The 23,091-nt window shown below is 33.3% G+C and overlaps 1 protein-coding gene and 1 non-coding gene across 4 annotated transcripts in view; one reads left to right on the top strand and one right to left on the bottom strand.

Moving 5' to 3' along the window:
* Positions 1-23,091, bottom strand: part of LOC122538694 (neurexin-3-like) — a 167,454-nt gene that overhangs the window by 99,560 nt on the left and 44,803 nt on the right. For all 3 annotated transcript variants that reach the window (XM_043672985.1, XM_043672984.1, XM_043672986.1), the window contains exons 4-6: positions 15,008-15,199; positions 13,172-13,315; positions 12,344-12,561 (exon numbers count right to left, since the gene is read on the bottom strand). In XM_043672985.1, the coding sequence (XP_043528920.1) occupies positions 12,344-12,561; positions 13,172-13,315; positions 15,008-15,199 (554 nt within the window). The remainder of the gene's footprint in view (positions 1-12,343; positions 12,562-13,171; positions 13,316-15,007; positions 15,200-23,091) is intronic.
* Positions 13,941-14,022, top strand: Trnas-cga. The gene has a single exon. It is a non-coding gene; the product is annotated as a tRNA-Ser (tRNA).

The raw sequence follows: 23,091 nt of genomic DNA, 5'->3' as shown, positions 1-23,091 counted from the left end.
TTTTTTTTTTGAAAAACCACCAAGCCAAGCTTAATCATGTAATTAAAATTGTCAATTTGGACTTATTAATACATTTTTCTGGAATTACTGAAATTTGATTATTATTCTTCATTACTTAAATATTCCAATTAAAATACTTCTCAAACCTGTTCTTAAATTTATTAAAAAAAGAAAGAATTTTGAAGTTTAAAAAATCTGCAAAAAAAGACTTAATGTGTAAAAGTATTAAAAATTGTACAAATATTAATTTTCATTCGAAACTTATTGTACTTTGTCGTCGTAAAATAAGACTGAAAGGCAATAACACTGACACCGTCAATAATGACAAGCTACAGTTAAAACGAATTAACCAAATTAGAACTAGAAATCGTTTCACTCAGAATCAACCACCGCATTTCAGAATCAAAATCTCGCGTTCATTGTATTCAGAATTGCAGCCAAGCCGCAAACCTGGTATTTCTGTTCCGATTTTGGGCTTATCGGCCGCCTTGAAATGAAATTGATTGCGTGTTGCAGGATGAAACCGCTCAAACACCGAGGAAATTCGCGTGGCCGCGCAATGAAAACACCTCGGGCGGAAACGCGCCGATTGAATTACATCGCGCGGATGTAATAGCGGATACTTGAGCGTGAGCAATTAATGCTTTGCAGTCGTCGGTCATTAACAAAGCAAAACGCGATTTTATTTTTCGAGAGTCGTTGATCCTCCAATTCTTCGGTTAATCGTACTTTTCTCGAAAAGATTGGGTCGTTCTGACAAGTTTCAAAAAATTAAATTGCTTTTTCTTTAACATTAGAAGTTACTTTTGAATACTGGTATTTTTGTTATTTATTATTTATTATATTTTATTACTTTTTATTATTTATTATTTATTATATTCATTTATTAATAATAATGATGTGATTATTAATGTGAAGTGTATAATTTATTTAGACAAAAATATGATTCTATGTGCTTGTTTATGATATGTTAATTTTTATTAAAGATTGCGTTGTGTTATCTCGAGGTGTATAAACATGTGTCAGTAGAAAAAAATATGGAAGCATCGGCCGATCAAATGGATACGTTGCTTGGTCGATTGATCGATACGTGAGGAGTATCGCTTCGGAATCTCTGCACGTGATTGCGCTATAAGGCAGTTTGAAATAATTTTCGTCGAACGACGGACTAGCCGTCTCGAATTTATGGCAGTGGAAAGCAACGCGACCGGTCGGACGTGCGGTCGTCTCGGTCGAACGAACTTTATGACGGGATTTCAGATTCGATACGCGTCATAGATGCTGCTATTTTTCTACCACAATCCGCGACAACTTAAAGAGTTTTCTTTTACTCACTTACTTTATTTCTATAGAATTATAACCAGACTCCGCAATTATTAGAATAAATTTTTCCTTTCGGACGATAACTTCGAATTTTATATTTTAAAAGATTTCTTCACTTTTTTGCTCTCAATTCTTTACGCTTAAAGTCATTTGCTTGAAAAGCCCGAGATTTTTCGATTGGAACTTATTGACTATCATTTTCTCAGAATTGGAGATTTGGAAGAATCCGCAAGTGTTTCAAATTCTAATGAAATAATTCGCGATTTCTAGCGTAATTCAATGTAACGAGTTATTATTCTAATCAATAATTCTTCACGATGACTTTTTTCTTCAATGATAATTTGACTCAACAGAAGTTGCAAACACAATGAAAAAAAGGAAAGGAATGAATATCATGGAAAAAACAAACAAAACAATTTTGATCGAAGAACGGTAACAGAGATTAACGCAAATCCACTTTTGTCTGCGTATATATATTTTCATAAAACGAGAGAGAGAGAGAGAGAGAGAGAGCACGACGAAATGTATGCACGACCCCGTTATTCAGAGCTCGGCGCAACGATCCTCGATACACATATAGTTAACCATGCTGGCGAGTATGGTAACATCGATAAACTAACAACACGGGAGCGCCTCTCGTTTGGTTAAACCACCATAAATCCATGCAACTCGTCACTATCTGCTAACTGGTTCGGTCCACGCTGCCAGCCGCGATATTCATCTATCACGTGGCACCTGACACACGTTTGTCACCTGACGTCACCTTTACACCGCTAGCTATCGTTCGTATTCGCCTCTGTGAAATTTAAACGTTATTTTCTCGGTGACGAGCTCTCGATCGACGACAGTTACGGCTGTCCCTCAACGAATTCATTCTTATTCGTTATTATTTTGACAAGAACTTTGTATGTTTTAGTATATCGTCTTTCGAGATGTGTCTTCGTTGGTTATTATCGAGACGTTTCGTGGATCCTGTCATTTCGTAATCGTCTCAAAATGGATTTCTCTTTGAGCACGATTAACTGATTGACTGCAATGTTCATTCACGCATTAATACATTAAAATAAATAATAACTTTGCATAGAAAATTTTTAAATCTAAATTTCTGTCTATGTTTTACACTAAATTTCTAATTCCTTACAAAAACTAACGTCTCAATTAATCTTCGATTTTCCTAAACGCTGTACGAGAATGTTCTTTGGATATTTCTTGGTATATTTCTGTATTTTCCAATTTCCAACAAACGCACGTATAATCCATAGTCTACTGATTCAAATCTACAAACTGTCTCAATCTGTCCACGCTCTGTCAGTCTCAACTGCCCTCGAAGCAAAAAAAAAAAAAAAAAAAAAGGAACGACTTACTCTGCGGTCGAGGGGCGGGAGATCGAAATAACAAAGGCTCGACTTGAAAATTCTAACGTCGGCCGGGGAGAGCCAAACTCCGCTGACGAGGTTCACGAAAGGTGACGCGAAAAAGCACTCTTAACAGCGGGAGCCAAGTGAAATTACATAGAAAGTCTATCAGTAGACGGATATTACGGTTCTCCCCGGTGGGAGAGAACTTTATCGCCGACTCACGCTCGGATAATCGCGCGTCTCTTGCCGCTACCTACGAATCAATCCGGCAATTAAGGGACGTTTTGTCGCGGCGCTCCAGCCCGATTCGTGGGCTTTATCGAATTCATCGGCTTCGCTTGGCACGCCGCGCAGGAAATCGCAGCTGCATAAAGCGTTCAATCATGCCACGCCGCGCGATAGGGTTTTATCGATTGCCAGACGGCGTGCGTCTTTTTTGCATCGGCGTGCTCTATCGCTCGCCAGCGATGTTATTAAAAATATCGTTTGGAAATCCAACGACGCAGCTACTCACCGATAAACTATTTCGCTCAGGGTTAGGCGAGGGGACAAAAGGGATCTTTAAATAGGAAATTTCTGTTCTGGAGGCCTCGTATCCTTTTTTTTCTTTCCCGTGGGTTTTTCGTTTAGTGATCATGGTTTTCGTTAAAGGTTGTAACGTGAAACGAGAGAGGAAGATTGTTAATGAGGAGGTTTAATTACTATTTAATAACTCTGGCAAGGTTTAATTTAATCTTTCGCTGTAGTTCGTGAAGAATTCTCGTTAATTACTTTAGCATGTAACATTCGTTGATTTTTGAGCAAGGATAGTAAGATAAGTGATGGATTTTTTTTTTTAGTATCAATTGAAAATGTTCTAGATTAGCGACACGAATTAATCAGATTTTCGAAATTAATTGAAGAATATTTGCATGTACGTTGTTTGTCGTCGAGTTAAATTTAATAAACCGTACCGATGAAGCTTCGTGTTTTTTTTTCTTTCTTTCTTAAAAATAACAGACGCTTATCGATATGTTCCGAGCGGTGATTTGCGTTTAATTATAACGCATTGGGCGCCGAGGACAGGCCTTTGTCGGCGTAATTGCGATCAATCAATGAAACAGATCGCGAAAGTAAACTTAATGCGATTATTCAACGTTCCTCGATTGCAGTTAACATCCAACAATGCTCGATCAATCGAAACTGTCACGTCGAATCTTTTAATAATGTCAGATTTTTTTATTCGATTCAATTCCATTCGATTCGAGTGGATTCATTTATAAATGAAAAAAAAAAAAGAAACGGAACGATTGTTTAAAATTACGGTTCTCTGAGCACGATACGTCGTTGGCAAATTCTCAATTGCCATTATACTGGCTAATAATTAATTTATTTTAACTCTCTCGAGAAACAGCGGCGCACATGTGTACGCTCGCAAACAACATACTACCTACTAGATATTCCAGAATAAATGTGTCTAGAAATGAGAAAACGATCCTGAAGAATTTTTCTGTTAAACGTAATTTGACAATACCTTCACAGAAAGTCGAACAGTAAAAAATAGAAATCAATCTACGCGAAGATCATCAAACGTAGTCGAATCAACGAAGTTAAATTTAACGTGTGCGAATAATAAAACTGAGAAGAAAGAGATTGATTTTTTTGCAAGAAATCCACACAACGATCCGAGTACTTACTTCGCAGCATCGAGCTTCAAACCTACGCTAGTAAGCAGGACTTTCGATCTACCATTGCGGAGAAAATTAACGCGGTCCAAGTCGAGGAAATATCTCTGACAGTCGTGGGAGACTTTCACGAGCTCGTGAGGGGAACGTTCTCGCCTTATCGCGTTCATTCTTCGATTGCTTCTTCCTCCATCGAGGAATTCTGCCTCTTTCCCCGACCGAGGCAAGGAGAAACCGAAACGATCTCCGATCGCAAGTCAAAGAGAGAGAGAAAGAGAGAGACGCATCTCAACGTGGCCGATTGCACTATCATTCAGGAAAGAAACAAATCCGAGAGAGAGAGAGAGAGAGAGAGAGAGAGAGAGAGAGAGAGAGAAATCCGTTCGTTCGTTCGTTCGTTCGTTCTCCTTTCACCGGAAGAATTATTTCCAAGGACGACTCCGGGACATTACTTCCGGTCCGTTTGTTTCCCACGGATAAAACTCGTCGGACGTAGGCGAAAGAAAATAAATAGAGAGATGACGCGGTGCGCGACGATCGGGAGAAATGGGAGAAAAAATGAGGGATCGACGAGGGATTGAACGAGTTGGGGAGCGTAGGGCGGAAGGAGGATCCTCCCGGAAATTGATCAGGCGATCGTAAATATTTGACGAACCGGGGCAAACTTTAATTAAAATTCGCTATTTGAATATTCGGTCGGCTACAAAGAAATTTCTCCGCGGGAAATCAACTTTAGCCCTGCCTCTCTCTCTCTCTCTCTTTTTCTCTCTCACCGTGCGTTAATTTGTACCGCCGCTCTTTAGGTCATTTAATAGATCGTTCTTTTTCTTTCTCTTTCCTTCGTCCTTTCGTTTTTAATCCTTAAGTGGACGCTCAATTTTGTTTCAATAATTCCAATCCAATATTTTAATTCAATAGTTTTAATCCAATACAGTTCAGTTTATAGCTTGGTATAGTGTGGATCCAATTTTACTTTAGTTTTAATTTATACCACTAAACAACGATATCAACGCGTAATACAATTTAAAAATTGAAATGGACTGTGCTAGTCCCAGTGATTAAGTTAATAATGATTAAAGATCAAAGGACAAAACTGATTATTACATTAAACGCGTTGGTTTAATTATTGGGGTAAATGTGCGATATTAAATATCAGTCAAAACGATAGTGATTTAATTATTACCTAGAATAACAGAATCTTGCAATTAGTTTGAATAATTTTACACGTATAATCTGTGACACGTGTACACGCGTGCAAGCGTGTGTAATGGAGATAATGGAAGTTCTGTGATAATGATTCGATCTGCTTATAGTACTAACTCGTTCATATTGTTTCCATCATTTGTTCGACGTTCGCTGCGGTATCTCTGTTCACACTGCTTCGATCTGTAATTTGGGCAAATACGCGTAACTACATTTTCGGGTACACGATCTTCTCATTCAATTTCGCTTCACGTGGCAAATGTCGCTTTCTGATCGGCTCTAGTTTCATGTTACTTCAAGACCATACTTATTTTTTCAACGAGGCTGAAGAATATTTTAGTATTATATTTAGATAGATGTGATTCTATTTTTAACGAAATATTCATCATGGAATTTGAAGTTATGTCTCGTTACAAAGGCTGATCTAAAAAAAAATCTCTAAAAAAATTTCCCAAATGTTTGCAGAAAAACATACTTTTTCGTTCTTCTTTAAAGTTACGTTTCTTAGGAAATTTAATTTAATTTTAAATATATATCTTCCAGTTTCTGAACATCCTACAGCTCGTTTTATTTTCGTAGATCGTTCTGCAGCGAATTCTGAATGAACTTTTGAACGCGTCTTTACGCTCTTCGTTTATCTTCGATCAGCTTAGTAGAGCATTCCATCTCTACGCAGCCAGCTTCTAGGTGTGTGTGTGCGTAACCAATTTTGCAATCGCGGTGCTTCCAGTCGGTTGCACAATAAATCGCTGAGCGATTTCGAGGTCAGATGGCTGATTCGTTTATTAATCGATTCATAATGCAAATTCGTTAACTTCCAACTCCCCTCCCTATCGTGTAGTTCGTCCCACTTTCATTTTATATTTTAATCACAGCATTTTTGCGGTCACTTGCAAAAATTTCAGTCATGCGAACAAATTCCATTTTAGTTTCAAAATAAAACTATGATGGATCTTTCTCAGCGGGAAATAGTCTTTATTATTATTACTGAGAATACATTTTCGTTTAAAGATGACGGCTTACATTTCCGTATTTTAAGAATAAAGAACTTACTGACTAATACATTAATTTCTTGATGAAATTTAAATATTAAATATTATTAAATATTATAATACATATATAATATTAATAATATTATAATGTATAATATTATACATATTATACATATGTAATGCATAATTTATTAGTAAATAAATTTAAATATTATTAATAAAATATTGATATTAATTGATATTAATTAATGAAATTTAATTTAAATATGCATGTATCGTTCAACAATTACAAAATTAAAAATCGATTGGTTTTTAAATAAAAATTCGCTGTTACTTCGCGTTTAAATCCTCCCTCTGACTCGATAAAATTTCCAACTATTTATTTCTAGAATAAACAATTGTCCAAATAAACAATTGTCCAGCAACTTTATCTCATTTCTTTTCTGAATTTTTCTTTTTTTTTTAGAAATATATAGAAATATTGTAATATATTACAATATAGAAATATTGTAATATCTGTGATTAAAAAAGTTCTGGCGACCGGGTTCCAATCAAGACGAGATCAATAATTACAGACAGGAAGTTCATCGAGTTAAAATTTGCACTTTAATACATTCGTATGTTGGTTATCCGAACGTTTCGTTGAGTCCTTCCCCAATTTTGTTCTCCAATTTATAATCCAAGTGTGGGTAGGTAATTTCGCGCATCGTTAATTAATTCGACCCATTTAATTGACATACAATGTTCACCCACTGACCTAATTTCCGTTCCTGTTTACCGGCCGAAGAGCTTCGAATCTATTTGTACATATGTATCTGAATACAGTTCAAGTATAACGTCATTTATTGAATTGATAAGATTTACCGCAAGCATCATCTGTCGAGTTTCCATTGTGAACATTAATACACTGATATCTCTCGAAAATAATTGACATTTAACGAACAAAAAATTGTCTTGACACATTTGAAAGAAATAGATCTAGAACTAATGTATATAGTTTTGTATAAATATAACTCGTGTGATGACGATCAACATTTTTCTGAAATATTTTGTTCAAGATATACACTCATTAATTTTTTAACTTTTCTAGACAGTTAAAACTCTCGTATATATTTTCTCAAGTTTGTTTGATTTATACAACAGAAGTATTTTATTGTTTAATTTGTTACAGTTTTTAGTGACCAAGATTAAAGAAAAAATTTTGTTAATCTTGTGAAACAGATTATCGTATTAGTTAACAATTTTCATTTAAAAATCTATGTTTCTATGTAAAATGGTTTTCCTTTTGTAATCTTCAATTGTTAAATCAATTTTCTAGTTCGCTTTTCTTCATTAACCACAAAGTGAAGCGTGCAAATTTTTTTTAGAATGTGCCGAAGGATTTTGTCCAGGTTAATTGAAATGTTCATTACTGCATCAATTATTCCGTTCAATTATCGAGACCGTGTAAAGGCCGAGATTGAAACATAAACGTAAATTACAGCCTCCTCTAATCGTACGCGATTGTATTCTAGAGGTTCAACTAGTTTCCATCCGAAATAGAGGTGTGAGCCCCCGTAACTGTATTTCGGGCATAATTTTCACCGATGAATCTGTTTGTTAACGACATCGAAAACATTTAATATAATATCCAAAAAAAGATTCGTTCAAAGTTTGACAATTAAATCAAGTTTTAATTAAGATATGTCGTCTTCCACTCGCCAAAAATTAATTTTTGAAATTGCAAAGAAACAAATAACACACTACGGACCAATTTTGATGTTCGTTATTATGTCTTTGATTGCATTTACAGTTACTCTATTTAAATTTAAATTTCACCAAGTTTCCTTATTAATCACAAATTTCAATGAAATTTAAGTCGAAAGATTGTAAAAGCCGTGTTAATTCATAATTTTAGCGAATCGGCTTTTAAAAATTTTTGTACTGTGTTCTGGGTGAAAATTTACATGAAAAATTTTAATTTGATTTAATTATAAATTATTTGGAGAAAGGGAACTGCCAATTTTTAAAGTTTTACAAAGAAAAAAGCACTTCACTATAAATATCAGTTACTCATTACTATAACACGAAACATTTCAGCACGTAGCCGCATCGAATATATTTCAAATTATAAAGCACATACGTTTGAACTGAACGCATTTCGACTACATTGGAAATTAATTGGTCGAATTAAATTGGAAATTATTCGCTTCGATTTCGAAATATATTTCCAGGTTCAATTAGGGAGAAATTCACTCTGAGAAATTGTATAATTACTTTTACCGATTGTAATTATATCAGATAGAATCCGGGCATGATCGTATTTTGCAGAATTTTATTAGAGTTTTCCAATTAAAAGTTCATCTTGCATTTTTGAAACATTACTAGAATCAAATGCTGTTCGCCATTATATATTACTTTAGTTTTAAAATATCAACATTTGGATTATTTATTTAATTCCATTTGATTTTAATTTCATTCGACTGGGACGGTTGTTGCAAGTTTTGCACGTACTATTTCATAAAATAATCTACACAAACTATTACGATGTATAGAAACGTGCAACAGAGAGACGAGTAAGTGATGAAATAACAAATGAAATTGCGCGTTAAAATAACAGATGAAGTCATAAGGAAAAGAGAAAATAACGATGACGATGAGAATCATAACAAAGGTTATCGTGAAATAATATCCCACACAGACAATATTTTCTAAACTTCTCGACGTTAGATGAATCTTAAGAAGAATAATTAAACCGATAAATAAATTAAAATATTCAAACGTTAACATGAAATTTTCAAATAACATAAAATAATTATTTTCAAATTTACCTATCCGACATTACCATAAAATAGTTACTTTTTAGTTAGTTACGTTAATATTCAACGAAACATGCCTTCTTATTTTTATTTTAAACAAAATTTGCCCCCTTGGCAAAGCCACCTGCCCAGTTTCTAAAAAGAGAGACAAACTTTCGGCGTCGCGGCGCTGTGCATTTTAATTTCATTCTTGGGACAATGCTCGAAAAAACGTGTCCAGCTGGCTTTCGACTAAATTCAAAATTTGAAAAGCATTGCGATTTGGTGCAACTCACTCGCAACTTGCGAGAGCACGCACCGTTCTCCGTTATATGTACAATGTTGTTTCAACGAACGTAAGCTGCTCGTATTCGTGGTTCCAGTTTGCAGAAAAGCGAAGCGTTTGGATGCGACACGGAGCGCACATTGGATCCGGGTAAAATGAAGCGAGCAAGTAGCTGCACTGATTAAATAACGAAGCCTGAGCGTTTCGACTTTCCGCCGACGGAAACTGCATCCTCGTTGCAGTATCGCGGAGGCATAAATGTCAGAATATACGAAGACGTATAGTACACACCGCGGTTACGACGATATCTTTGCGCGTTTGCTTTCACACAGTTTCATGCTCTCGGATTTCTTACCGATGTCAATTTACAATCGAACGATTCATAATCACACTGCGGATTTTTATGCACTTCTTGAAATTTAAAGATCATTGCAGGGACGAAATGTTTAAAATTGTATAAAATGTACACTCCTGCGCAAGAATTTCTTAAGATTTCAAAAGAAGTAACGATTTCTTTAAGTAAATGGATATTTTATTCAGACTGCGGAATTTTGTATATACATATATAGAAATTTTCCAGAATATACATACGTAATGTTTTAAAGAATTAATGATTTCTTCAAAAATGTAAATGCAGATATGCAAAGAAGAACTACTGTATGTTAAATCACGAAATATTATTATTTCAGACAAATTTATTGAATTTAAATGTTACATTTAAAAATGTGTTAAATTTATTTATTGAGATTATTTATTAAATGTTAAATTTATTTATTGAGATTATTTATTAAATGTTAAATTTATTTATGAGATTTATATTTAAATTTATTTATTAAGGGTGTTAATTTACTCATTTAATAGATTTCAAATTTTATTGAATAAATTTCGATTTAGAACCAAATTAACTCTCGTTTTATTCAAAGCCGAAACACAGACCATTTTTTATTATCTGTAAAACAGAAAAAATTCGACAAAGGTTTGGCTCAAACAGATACTGAACTATTATTTCACGATGAAATATTAAATGCACCGAGTCAATATCCAGCGTCTTTCTCTCTTACAGCAGTACCTTCTTCGCCAAAGAACTTGAACCTTCGGGCGAGCCATGAATTATGAATAGACGTCACTCTATCGGCCGCGTCTATTTTCGTTCGATTTGAATTTTTACAGTCAATTTATTCTGTCGTGGAAAAACGGGCCGAATGAATCGATGAATTATGATCGTGCTCGGGATGAGCAAGCTCGTTCGAATTTTCATGCGTTATCGCATTCCACGGAGCCCGTGGATTTCAATTTACTCACTGCACTGCAGCCAATGCTTCTTCACACTTTCCTATATACTAAGAATGCAGACGAATAATTTTCACGCAAGATTTTACAGCCTTGCAAACCACTTGAAACCGCGTAATATTCCAATCTCACTGTTACGTCTCAAATGTTTGGCGCGAGCTTGCGATTCCCGAGATCGTTGGTGGATCGGTATATTGCAAAATTCGACGAGTATATATCAATTTACTTCTTAATTATTAGGAAATTTTATCGTATCACATGTTAATAATAAAATATGAGAAATACGTACTGACGAAAATAATTGAGAATGTAGAATGCTCAAAACTCTATATATTTTCATTATTTAAATTCAATATACTGTCATTAGTAATTAATAATAAGTAAAACAAAATCAAATTGTACCCTATTAAAAATAAGCAAATGTACTTTGCTGGCGTAACATTCTACATTGTTCAAAATTGGCAACAACAGATGTCCTTTAATTTTTACTTCGTCCAATCACGATCAAATCAATTAAGAAAAGTCTTCAAATTTTCCGTAATTATACAGTCGGAGCACGTTGAAAGACTTTTCGGTTTTAGACCGGCACATCTCAACAGCTTCTTCTATGAATATTACGCTGTTGGTAGCATTGCGGTCAGAGAAACAAGTAAACTCCCCGCGAAAAAGGGCAAAAGGCTTCGCGTAACGAAATATTCTTTTACGGTGTTCTACTTTGTTATTTCCATGTACCGACCACAGCAGTATTACGATATTCTCAGATCTCTAATGAGACCGGCTAGAGAACACCGGAGAAACCAGTGTCGGAGTAACGTTATTAGCTAAAAACTTTATAAGTACGAAGCTCGTGAAAGTCGAAAAAAAAAAGAAGGAAATTTACCTCCGTGTTCCATTTTGTTCAGCCCTTTTGTAATTTCGTTTTACGATTCAAGAGCCGAATTTGGTGGTAACGTTCGTTTGTTACAATAAGGAGACGACCACAGTAATTTCAGTGAATCAGTAAATATTAATTCAAAATCATTTTTGAACATTGTTACAAATTTTTCGAATAAAGATAATAGAGAAAAACTTGACGTCCAGGTTTCGAGTATTTGTTCTGATTTTCTACTTTACACTATTTTAATTGTAAATGAAAATTGCCTATCATTTTTATCAAATGCAATACAAAATATAACTTCAGTTAAAAATAAATTACTCACTTCGGATTTTTTATAAAACTTCATGAATGTATCGTTTCTATATTCACAATTAATTGATTTTATTTTAAAGAACCTTTCCGAATTATCAAATAGCATAAAATTTTAAAAATCAAGAGAAGTGAGACCTCGTCATACTTTTCCCATGTAATCTTTTGCAATAAACACAATTGAAATGTTGGATTATCTCCTCATCGTTGTAAGCCTTTCAATTACGAAGGAAATTTAAAAAAATTCGAACCGAATCGACTCACCTTCTCCTTGTCCCCGATGTGGATCAGCATCTTTGCTTTGCCTTCTTCCAGATAGATTTGCAATCGATCCGAACTGTTCTCTAAACTCGTAGCCAGAAGAAGGCCACGAGGTCTGGTCGTTTTGAAGCGAACTACTATCTCCTCGGTCTGGGTTTTCGAATCCTCTGGCATCAGCGCTGTCATTTGCTGCGTTCCGTTCAGATGTAACGTTGACGCATCTAAATACAAGTAGAAATAGAATTATTTGTCGTACGTGTGCGAATAATATCGTATCATTAAAACAATAATATTAAAATGATCTTCATTGTTGATGTGACACGACACGGGATACGAAATTAAAGCAATTGACACATCGAGCATAAAACTGTTTAAATGTGCCACCGTTACTCTAGTAATAATATTACATCACAATGCATTATATTACCCTATTCTCTCCCGTGCCCTGACAATTTACATATCGTGATTAAAACTCTATCGACCAACTTAAAATTTTCATCAGAAACACAATCACGAAACGTATTAATAAATTTAAGCATCGTTTTACATATTATCTATTTTCTAGTTATCAACAAGCTGCGTGAGTGTTTATGCATTTTTGGGAAATTTTGTAGTTTTGGAAATTTAAAGTTAAACAATTCTGTCGAGTGCATGTCATAAAAAGTATATAAAAAAAATTCGAGACAGATCAATCGTTGAAATATTTAGTAGATAAAACTTCAAAAATTTCCATTTCGTTACATTCGTAGGAATACTTGCATGAACATCCATGTCTATAGTTATGAAACGTGGCATATCTACTCGAGGTGACATTTTAAGAAAATTCTTTACCTTTTCCACAAGTAGGGCCGGTGAATGGTGTTCCAGTACAGTCACAATGAAACCTGTTCCAACCTTCGATACACTGGCTTCCATGCATGCAGGGTTGTGAAGGACAGTGGGGTGTTTGAGAATGACAAGCTGGCCTGACAGCGCCTGCAAAATTGTCCAGAGAAACGAAATTACGGAGACAGTGACAATCGCTTTCAGTTCAGCTTTTTCGTCCTATGAAATACGACACTTTTGCCAGAAAATTAAACTCAAGGGCGGCAGAATTATCGCTTCATTTTTTAACAGTCAGTACGTAATATTTAAGTAAGTAAAAGTAGATTGTAAAGTGATGAAAATATTGTTGAATAATTGAATTATTTCTAAGTGAATAAGTAGAGTGAGCTGGATAAGTAGGACAAGTAGAATGAGACTTGAATTAAACAAAGTGTAAGGATTATTATGTTTCAATTGAAATGTTCAAATCACGAATTGAAGTTTGTATTGAAAATCTTTTATTAAAATTACTTTAGTAAATTACTTTACTTTTCATTACATACTAATTAGTAAGTAATTTTTTTTTTAGATATATGCACGAGTACTTGTTTAAAGATATTTTAACATTTGGCAGATTGAAAATTTCTCAGTTTGAAATTATTCTCGAAATACAATTTTTAATTATTAAGTTTTGAAATGGAAAAATGTATGAATAATAATGTTTATATGAAAAATAAAATTGCTAAATGTATTAAAGAAGCAGTTAAATACCAACGAGAAGATTACATTCATCGAAGCTGTGGTGTCCGAGTGGTTAAGGAGTCAGACTCGAAATCTGATGGGCTATGCCCGCACAGGTTCGAATCCTGTCCGCAGCGTAACTTTTTTTTTATTGTTAAAAATACATGTTTTACGCTGATCTTCTACATTTTAATCATTTAATCACATTTCACAACATGAAACGGTATTTTCAATAAAAAGAAATAAAACATTCAACCATTAATATTGTCATTACTATTATCTTTCAGTATTTCTTCTCTTTTAAAAATATATTATAATAATTATAAATGAAATTAATTAAAAATTAATATAAAAATAAATATAAATATATTATAATAATTTTGTACGCAAATTGAATATATTAAGTTATGAGAAAACATTGTACGTACAATAGATGTATCAATACTTTTGAATATTTGTATCTTCGTATTATTTTGCACGTGATAGTATTAAAATTGATGCATTTTCAGTGATATAATTTTTATTAGTTTTGTATGATGAAAAACTATTCTAGCATAGAGGTAAACATGTTTCCTTACATGGTATGGGATCAGGAAAATGGTAAACATGGGATATGCATAGGATATAGGAAGCTACACAATTTAGGTCAACATTTTACAGCTATTTTGCATAAAGTAGAACGCTGTTATAAAAACATATGTGTCTTACGTATTCCATGAAAATGGCATATTATAAAAAGTAGCTGCTTCATTTTTGTAGTGTATCATCCTTCTTTCTTACATTAATAATTGTTATGCGTTGAATTACTGAACGAATAAAATTTACAACTGACTACTATTCGTAACTTCTAAAATTAAAAAAAAAAACTATTTGTAACTTTTAACTGTTTGTAATTTCTAAGGAGGAAGACCTTAACTTTAAAATTCTATCAAAGAATCTCTTCCATTAGAAAATAAATATGCCGACGCGACAAATTCTATTCTGACTTAAGAGATACTTGGCAAGTTTTATTTTATAAAGACCAATTACTTGGAGATTGAAGAGCTCAGTTACTTTTAAAGAAACGAACACTCGATGTTCCAATTTGTTTGTAAAGTTATAAAACGTGTAATACTTTCTTACCGGAGTCCTGCTGTTGGGCATATCCAACTATATCGATTGGTTGTCCGTTTATGACAAGATCCCTCATGCAACCGATATAACCCTGTCTCAAGGCACCTGTCCATAGTACTGGAGGAACTGTTAGGGGTGCAAATGGAGCTCCCACACCCCCGATGTAGAGTAATCCATCTAGATCTAGTTGCGTAGAATCGCCTAGAACATGAAACATTATCCTATTACTTAAATCATAGTATAGACGAAACCTCCAATTATAATTAGTGGAGAAATTGTGGCAGAATACCGACTGAATTAATCAATTTCTATTTCGTAAAATGCATTCCATTGTAATTTTTTTTTTTTTCTTTTTACGCGAACTGAGATACCATTCTACTTTCGACAAGGCACTTCATTCAATCTGTTGAAAATTCCATTTTATTTCAGCATTGAAAGAAAATTTTGTGGTTCCAATACGTATTCCGCGAGTACGTATGGTCCACTTGAAGTATTATTTTACTCGATCGCTTAAAACTTCGCAATTTCAATACGTTTTTCAAGAATAAATTGGCTATTGAAAACCCCGTTCCACTTCAAATTCAGCAACTATACTGATCGTAAGTACTACGTATTTTTTGAAAAATAGTAGTGTTCTACGTAGTTTTGAAAAGGCTAGTTAACCATCAAGTCAGTATGATAATTATAAGTTTCTGAAATTATATAATATAATTATCATAATTATTATTGTTATATGATATTATATAACTTCAGACGTATAATATCAACATAATATCATCAAGAAATTTGTGCAGGGAGAATTGTTATAAAGACGTCTAAAGTTATATCTTCAAAGTATCTCTGTTATCATTAAAAGTCTTTTATTTAGCGACGTGATCACAAAATAAATTCTTCATTTAACAGAAATCATTTCATTTATATGTAATGCTGTTGTTATTCAAGTCTCAATACACAGTAAATACTACGCTATTTGAAACTTACGTTTCAGTGGAAAATTTCGCCTTAATCCGAACTATCTCACTCGACTTTATCACACATTATCTCTCTTACGAAACATTTACATCCACGTTCCTCGCAACTATCCTCATTATCTCCCATTTACGATCCAGCCATTACACACTCAAGCAGCGAAAACGCACCATCTCCCAAGACGAGGTTGTTCGAAAGGGGGCTCGAACCATGCCCAATTATTCGGCTTGACGCTCTCGAGTCCCCCATTAATTCGACGTTAATTAAAAACTCACGAGCCCGCTTAAGGTCCATTATCCCCCGCTCGACTATTTTTCTTTCCTTTCTTCCCAGTTCGGAACCTGGAAGTTTCCCCTCCCTCACGGAATCCCGGTCTTAAAACCGAAATTTCCTAGCTTCGCCGATCTTCTTTAATTTTAATATTCCTCCCGTGAAACTACCTTCGTTACGCGAGGAGTATAAAGATAAATCTACTACTACCCAGTAGTTTTACAATAATGACTAGATTGCGAATTCTTGTGCAGTTTTGCAAAATTTAGGGGTGGAAAAAAATTCAAAAAACCACCTTAGAATCGAATTGAACCTTCGTTAATTTTAACATTTCAATCACGAAGTTATTTTCATCGCATTACGCGTGTGTTGTAAAGATAAATTTTATAACTTTTGTTTCGTAGTATGCGTATTTTTTGGAACGTTAAAAATGTATTGAAATATAAATAAAGTTATAAAAAAGGAACCAAAATAAAATTAAATAAAAAAATTTAATAAAACGTAAAAACATATAGAATGCAAAAATGTAAAATATCCAAGCAGAGTATATTCGTTACAATATTCAGCGAATTTCTACGTAAATTTTTATTCAAGTTCTATTACTTTAATAATGAACTTCATTCTCTCCTTTTCCTCACTCCGACAATCGAATATCCAATCGAAGTTCCAACAATCTTAATATTCTCGCCACGAAGTTATTTCAAGATTCTTTAAATTCCGCCTCCGAAGGAAAATCAATATCTTTACCTGGATTTAATCAAGCCTGATAAATATTCCATCCCGTGGCACATACGCGTAAAAACCTACGTATATAAGTCTCCGCGATCGAGGTAATATGTTTTATATAATATACAGAGTTTAAAAAAAAAAAAAAAAAAAGAAATCGTGTATGTAGGAAACGAACGAAAGAATATTACAACGAGCGAATCTTATTTTCTTCAGTTCGGCGCAGAGAGAAGATAAGATGGAGGGAAAAATGAATATGAGAGGATACGAGGGACAGAAATAGCAGAAGACACGAAAGCGAGGAAGAAAGGAAATTGTAGTCGACTAAGGAGAATGAGTAGCTTGTTGAAAACTGTTACCAAGGACAAAGATGTGGAAGCTCGGGAACGACGAGAATTTCGGCTGGTATTCATAATTTTACGAATAGAATTTATTCCCGGATATTTTATTCCGCCAGGATGTATTATTATGGCTAATTGCTGAATTACATGAATTGGATACGATTTTGATATAGTGGTTAAATCTTAACTTTCGTGCAATTTCTAATATCATATGTTATAATATCATTGAGAAATTTTTGTTTCTCTTTTTGAAAGTTATTAACAGATTATTATATGTGTATCTTTATTATTACACACTTTTACTTTAACTATTTTATAATTCACGATATGTCTCTGGGTCCAATTTACTTTTTCGATTGTGAAGTTTTGGAATGTAGTTAAAATTGAATAGCTTCTATTGCAATTTTTATGTCATATGTTATTAAGAAATTTCACTGTATTTTGTAAATTTTTTTTAAAGAAGCTGTTATTAGATTCTTATATATTGTATATATATCTTAATTATTATACACTTCCATAACTTGTAATATGTCTCTGATTCTAGTTTACTCTACGCTACTACGTTTCGAAATTAACCTAGCTTTGATATGCAAAATTTGGTTAATTAGTCGCTATCTTGTAGCGAGCATGGGGCAAAAATTGTAAGATAGAGGAATTCTAACTATCTGATATTCCAGAGCATATTTTGATTACAGAGGTAAATACAGAAATTTCACTATTAAATATTAATGACAAATATTAAATTATTCTGCGAAATTTTTCCAACATGTTCTTGGTAAGCTATTTCTAGGTAATGTAATATTTTTAAACACTTCTTCCTCTGATATTTTTTAAGTAGGTTACTTTCAAGTTCTCATCATTGCCAATATATCCTCATATTTCTCTTATCTCTGCAGAGTTTTCACATTCCTTTCTATCGCGTTTTACGAAAATTTCCTGTAGAAAGATAACTCGAAAATTTGCTAAACCAAAGATTTCATTTAAAAAGAAAAAGCAATTTTAAGTATTTCAAATACGCCACGTAAAAGCCATCTTATCAATGTGAAATAAAATAAACATTAAACAAGCAAAGGAATCAGATATTCATGTACAAAAAAAACCTCATTGCTTGGAAACTAAGATAACATCAAATGAAAATCTTTTCAGGTAAATGTTACTTCTCAATTTAAGCTGCTCCTTTATTATGGAGAATTTTAAACACGTTAAAAGCCTCCCTTAATTTGAGAGCGAAGCTACAAAGGGACAACGAATGTAGCACGATACTTTGGCGCATAAAAACTGAAATAAACGTGTTTAAGTACAGAACTTACTTGCACGTTCAATTATCGTTTGCCCGGCGTGCATTATAATATTGCAGATCTATGTAAATAAGCGTCACGTGCAGAGGCACGATTTGCCATTATACATCGCGAGAATTGCATTTGAGCTTCGTCGGAAATGCTTCCGGCGTGATCAGCAAATTTCAAAGCAAATGTCCGTTTTCCAGGGCCTGCTTTAATAGCTGGAGATAGCTGGTGTAGTCACGTTTGGTTCGTTCGTACGAAAGCACGAAAAGGTGGAGTTTTAAAGGAAGGAAATTCCCTTTAATGATCTTCTTTCGACACTCCGAACGATTAAAATCAAATTAAACTTTTCCCGCTATCCATCACGGAGAAAATCAGGAGTGAAATAATCTTTAGAATTTCCAAAACGTTTTTTTTATTATCAGATCGCTAGAAACAGCGTTAGTTCTACAGACACAGAATTCCAAAGATGGACAACGAAACGTGATTATTAACGTGTTGATTAATTTTACTATTTTTTGCCAGCACGAATTTTCTTCTTCTATTTTTCTTTAATGTCGCATCGACAGCAAGATCATTAGCGACGACGGTGCCATAGATTAGTTTATGTTTTTGAGATATTTTAATACTCTTTGTATGTCACTTTGAGAGGTCAGGTTTATGTTTGCGTTGATTCCGTATTTCTGTCGAATTTTATTATTATCATCGACTTTTAGAAATTGAATTATTTCTCTGTCATAATATATATTATTATATAATATATTACATAATATATAGTGTATATTATTAAATAATAATATACACTATTATTATTAAATAATATATATTATTATTATTAAATAATAATATATTATTAAATCTGGATATATAATAATATATTTATTTTATTTATATTATATAATATATATAATATATAATATAATATTATATTATATATATAATATATATAAATATATATAATATATAATATAATATATAATATATTTATTTTATTTATATTATATAATATATACCATTAAATCTGGAATAGATAAATCTTTCTTCACTATTTAATATTTTTCCGTATTCCAATAATATATATTCTTCACTATTCCAATATTGATTAATTTCATCATCTTCAAGAATTTCATTCTTTCCCCATCACGATATTATACAAATAATATTACTGTAAACATAGTGAATAATATTGGTTTAAGATATATCCTCGAGTTTCCAAAAACTGAACTCTTGCCATCATCCACTCCCGATGTGAGACGATCAATACATCGACGAAACGACGTTGAAACACACGTGAAGTCCTTGCTTATCATTTCTACCTAGTGGTTTCCACGATTCCCCGTATATGAATGGTTTCTTCCTTTTTTATCTCTCTCTCTCTCTCTCTCTCTCTCTCTCTCTCTCTCTCTTTCTCTTGAGAAGATTATTCTATTGGCTTAACCGTAATCGCGCTTTAAGCCCCGATGATTCATGTTTTACAGATTACCGCTTCTCTTACCGCGAATAATGCCACCGGGACGATTTAATTCAGTTGCGTCTTTGAGGTTTTAGATAATGTTTCCCAGTAGAGAGGATCGGAAAAACGAGATAAAGGATTTTCAAGTGTTTCTTTCGTCCCGGAAAAATTACTTCACATTTAAGTTCTTTCTGTTCTTTTGTAGAAAGAGAGAGAGAGAGAGAGAGAGAGAGAGAGAGAGAGAGAAAGATTCTGCCTTTAGAGATTTTGATTTATTGAGATCCATGTTGTCTCGTTTCTTTTCCGTGATTTAGAATCTTCTCTTCTCATCGAGTGAAAACGTTTAATAAAGTTTAATTTACTATATGTACGTTAATCGTTGATCATACATATATTGACTACACATCAATCATTATATTATATGTAATAAAGTTAATTGGAAATTTAATTTAAATCGAAATCTATAAATTTAATTTTAAAATGGATTTGATTTAAAAAATGGAATCACGCGTTGAGTCTTTTTATTTTTTTTTAAGAAGTATTCGGTTTGACTAAAGAATATGTTCGATTTGATCTGTTCAAGTCATTTTTCACAGGAAAGAGATATTATATATACACTTGCAGCATATTAGATAATAACATTGGAACAAGTATATGAACATACCCAGCATATGGATAAATATAATATATCGATGTAATATGGATAATAAAGTTGCTTCAATATATACTTGCTACCATAATATTCTAATATTTTAATTAACAGAATTTCGTAACTTGGAAATTTATTAAAATATTATCAGTATCGATGGCCCACTTGAAACTTAACTAATTAAAAAAATATCCTAATGAAAATGCCGACGGTTTAAAAAATGTAAAAGGAACATTATCAATAAATTATTTAAAAACAATTCCTATGCTATTTCTAAAATAAAGAGATGTGTTTCTTATTTTTCATTTTCTTATCTGTTTCAAATAATATTTGTCCAAGCTTAATAAATAATAAATCGTCACCAGATAATTATTTCGAGAAAAACGTTAAATTAAATGAAAAGTTTTTCAAATTCTAAGTTCAAATGCGATATAAGAATTGTATAGTGAATCGTAGAAACATCATTTCGAGTATCAAAAGTTTCGTTCATCTAACTATTGTTAGCAAATCGCGAACAGGAGTACAGCTATATAATATTCGGCATTAAACGAAAGAAATTCACAACTTCAAATTCAAATTGTGTACTTATCCAACATCTCCCATGGCGCAAGTTTCACGAAACCCTTAGCGGTCATTCGAATTGCACGGCCAGTTAATTTGCCCGTGAAACTTGCCTTTGAAATTCAACCCTTTAGCAATTTCAGCCTCAAAACAGCGCTTTGCCGCCTCGCTAGGACGAGTTTGCACGAATTCTTGGAGTGTGAATGCTTCCTGCGGGCCAGCTGCGCCCGTAATACGCGAAAAACCTCGATGCAAGTGGTTTAAGCCCTCGCAATTAGGCTTAGCGTGTGATCCTAATTGCTGTCCACGCAGAAGATTTCCTTATTTAAAGATTTTAGTCAAACCTATGATCCTCGAATTATTTGAAGGGATAATTCATTGTAAGATTTAATTAAATCAACAATTTTTTTTACTAAGATCGAGAAAAACTTTTATAGTCAATGAAATACTTCGATAGAAAACATTTGAAGTACAGAGCTAGAAACAGAATTTTTATGTAATTAGCAAAACAACGAAATAATATCTATTGTGTAGATATTACTCATGAAACTGAGGTATTCGAACATTTGATGTCACATTCACACATAAATTTTGTAATCTGCGATGAATATATTTTCTTCACAGATCACACGTTGTCTTTGTTGAAAGATTTTTCACGACGAGATTTTTTTCATTATTTCTGAATCGAAATCTTTTCCATCAAGCCATTAAACGTAAAAATCGACGTGGAAACAGTATAAAGTCTAAAATTGCCTTTAGATCAATTGCATATTAATGATTTTGACTAATTAATTGACTAACGATTCATAACTGATTACCTAAAATGAATAGTGACCAGTAATTATAACTAATTAGTGACTGATAATCAACCAAATTATTCCAGTTAACAATTAATTAATCAATCTTGAAATTATTTCCGTCAATGATTAATTAACCAATCTTGAAATTATTTCAAATCAGTAATCAACCTCTAAACGACGCGAGCTGGTTTTCTCATCAACCTTTACGTTTATAAATAAGGACTTCCATAGTGTTATACTACGAAAAATAAGCGAATAAGCTTTTCAGAAGCTTATAAATAGATTTTCAGTAGAGTAACAAATGTAGGAAAGTTGTAGAGTAACAAATATAAAAAAAATTACTCAGAATTTTCATATATACTTAAAAACGTCAAAGAATTCGTCTCTTATTTTAATCTTGAATCGCAATTTCATTGAGAAAAAAAAAGTAATTATGTTTTGTTGAATTTCATACGTAAGAAATGATAGTATGTACGTAGGAAACGAGTAACGCTCTTTTTTACTACCGTGTAAGGAAGAACTATTATATTATATAAAATATTTTACAATTTATTCATTAATACTCCAACGAACGAAAATTTGAGATCAATTACTTAATAAAATCTCCCGACGTATTTTATAGAACGCAACGCACGTTAAGAGAAAATTCCTATAAATGTTCGAACACCGCCTCAAACAAACGGCTCGATAACAGAAACAACATTCCAAACATATAAACCCGGCTCAACATGAGAGTATAATATTTTCTCGAGCAATCGCAGATCCGACTATCGCAAATGGCCAGGGGATGAAACGCGTCACCGGAAATCGTTCGCGGTTAGAATTTAACGGCGCGCCGCCGTCGTGTACACATACGTACATACGTGAAAAATCGTATGGAGGGAAACCGGAATTCGTGGGGAGGATGCTGCAAGAGTTAGACCAAGACGGAAGTATACAGTTGGGGGCGGGGAAGAGGAGGGGGAGAACGTGATTTCTGCGGCGAGACCGAGTTCCGTTATTTGTACTGGGCGTCAGAGAGGTCGATGAAGGATCTACCAC

Source organism: Frieseomelitta varia, unplaced genomic scaffold (genome assembly GCF_011392965.1).
Source record: "Frieseomelitta varia isolate USP_RPSP 00005682 unplaced genomic scaffold, Fvar_1.2 scaffold_173, whole genome shotgun sequence".
Taxonomy (NCBI): domain Eukaryota; kingdom Metazoa; phylum Arthropoda; class Insecta; order Hymenoptera; family Apidae; genus Frieseomelitta; species Frieseomelitta varia.
The sequence above is the reverse complement of the archived record's forward strand: the minus strand, read 5'-3'. Positions and strand labels throughout refer to the sequence as shown.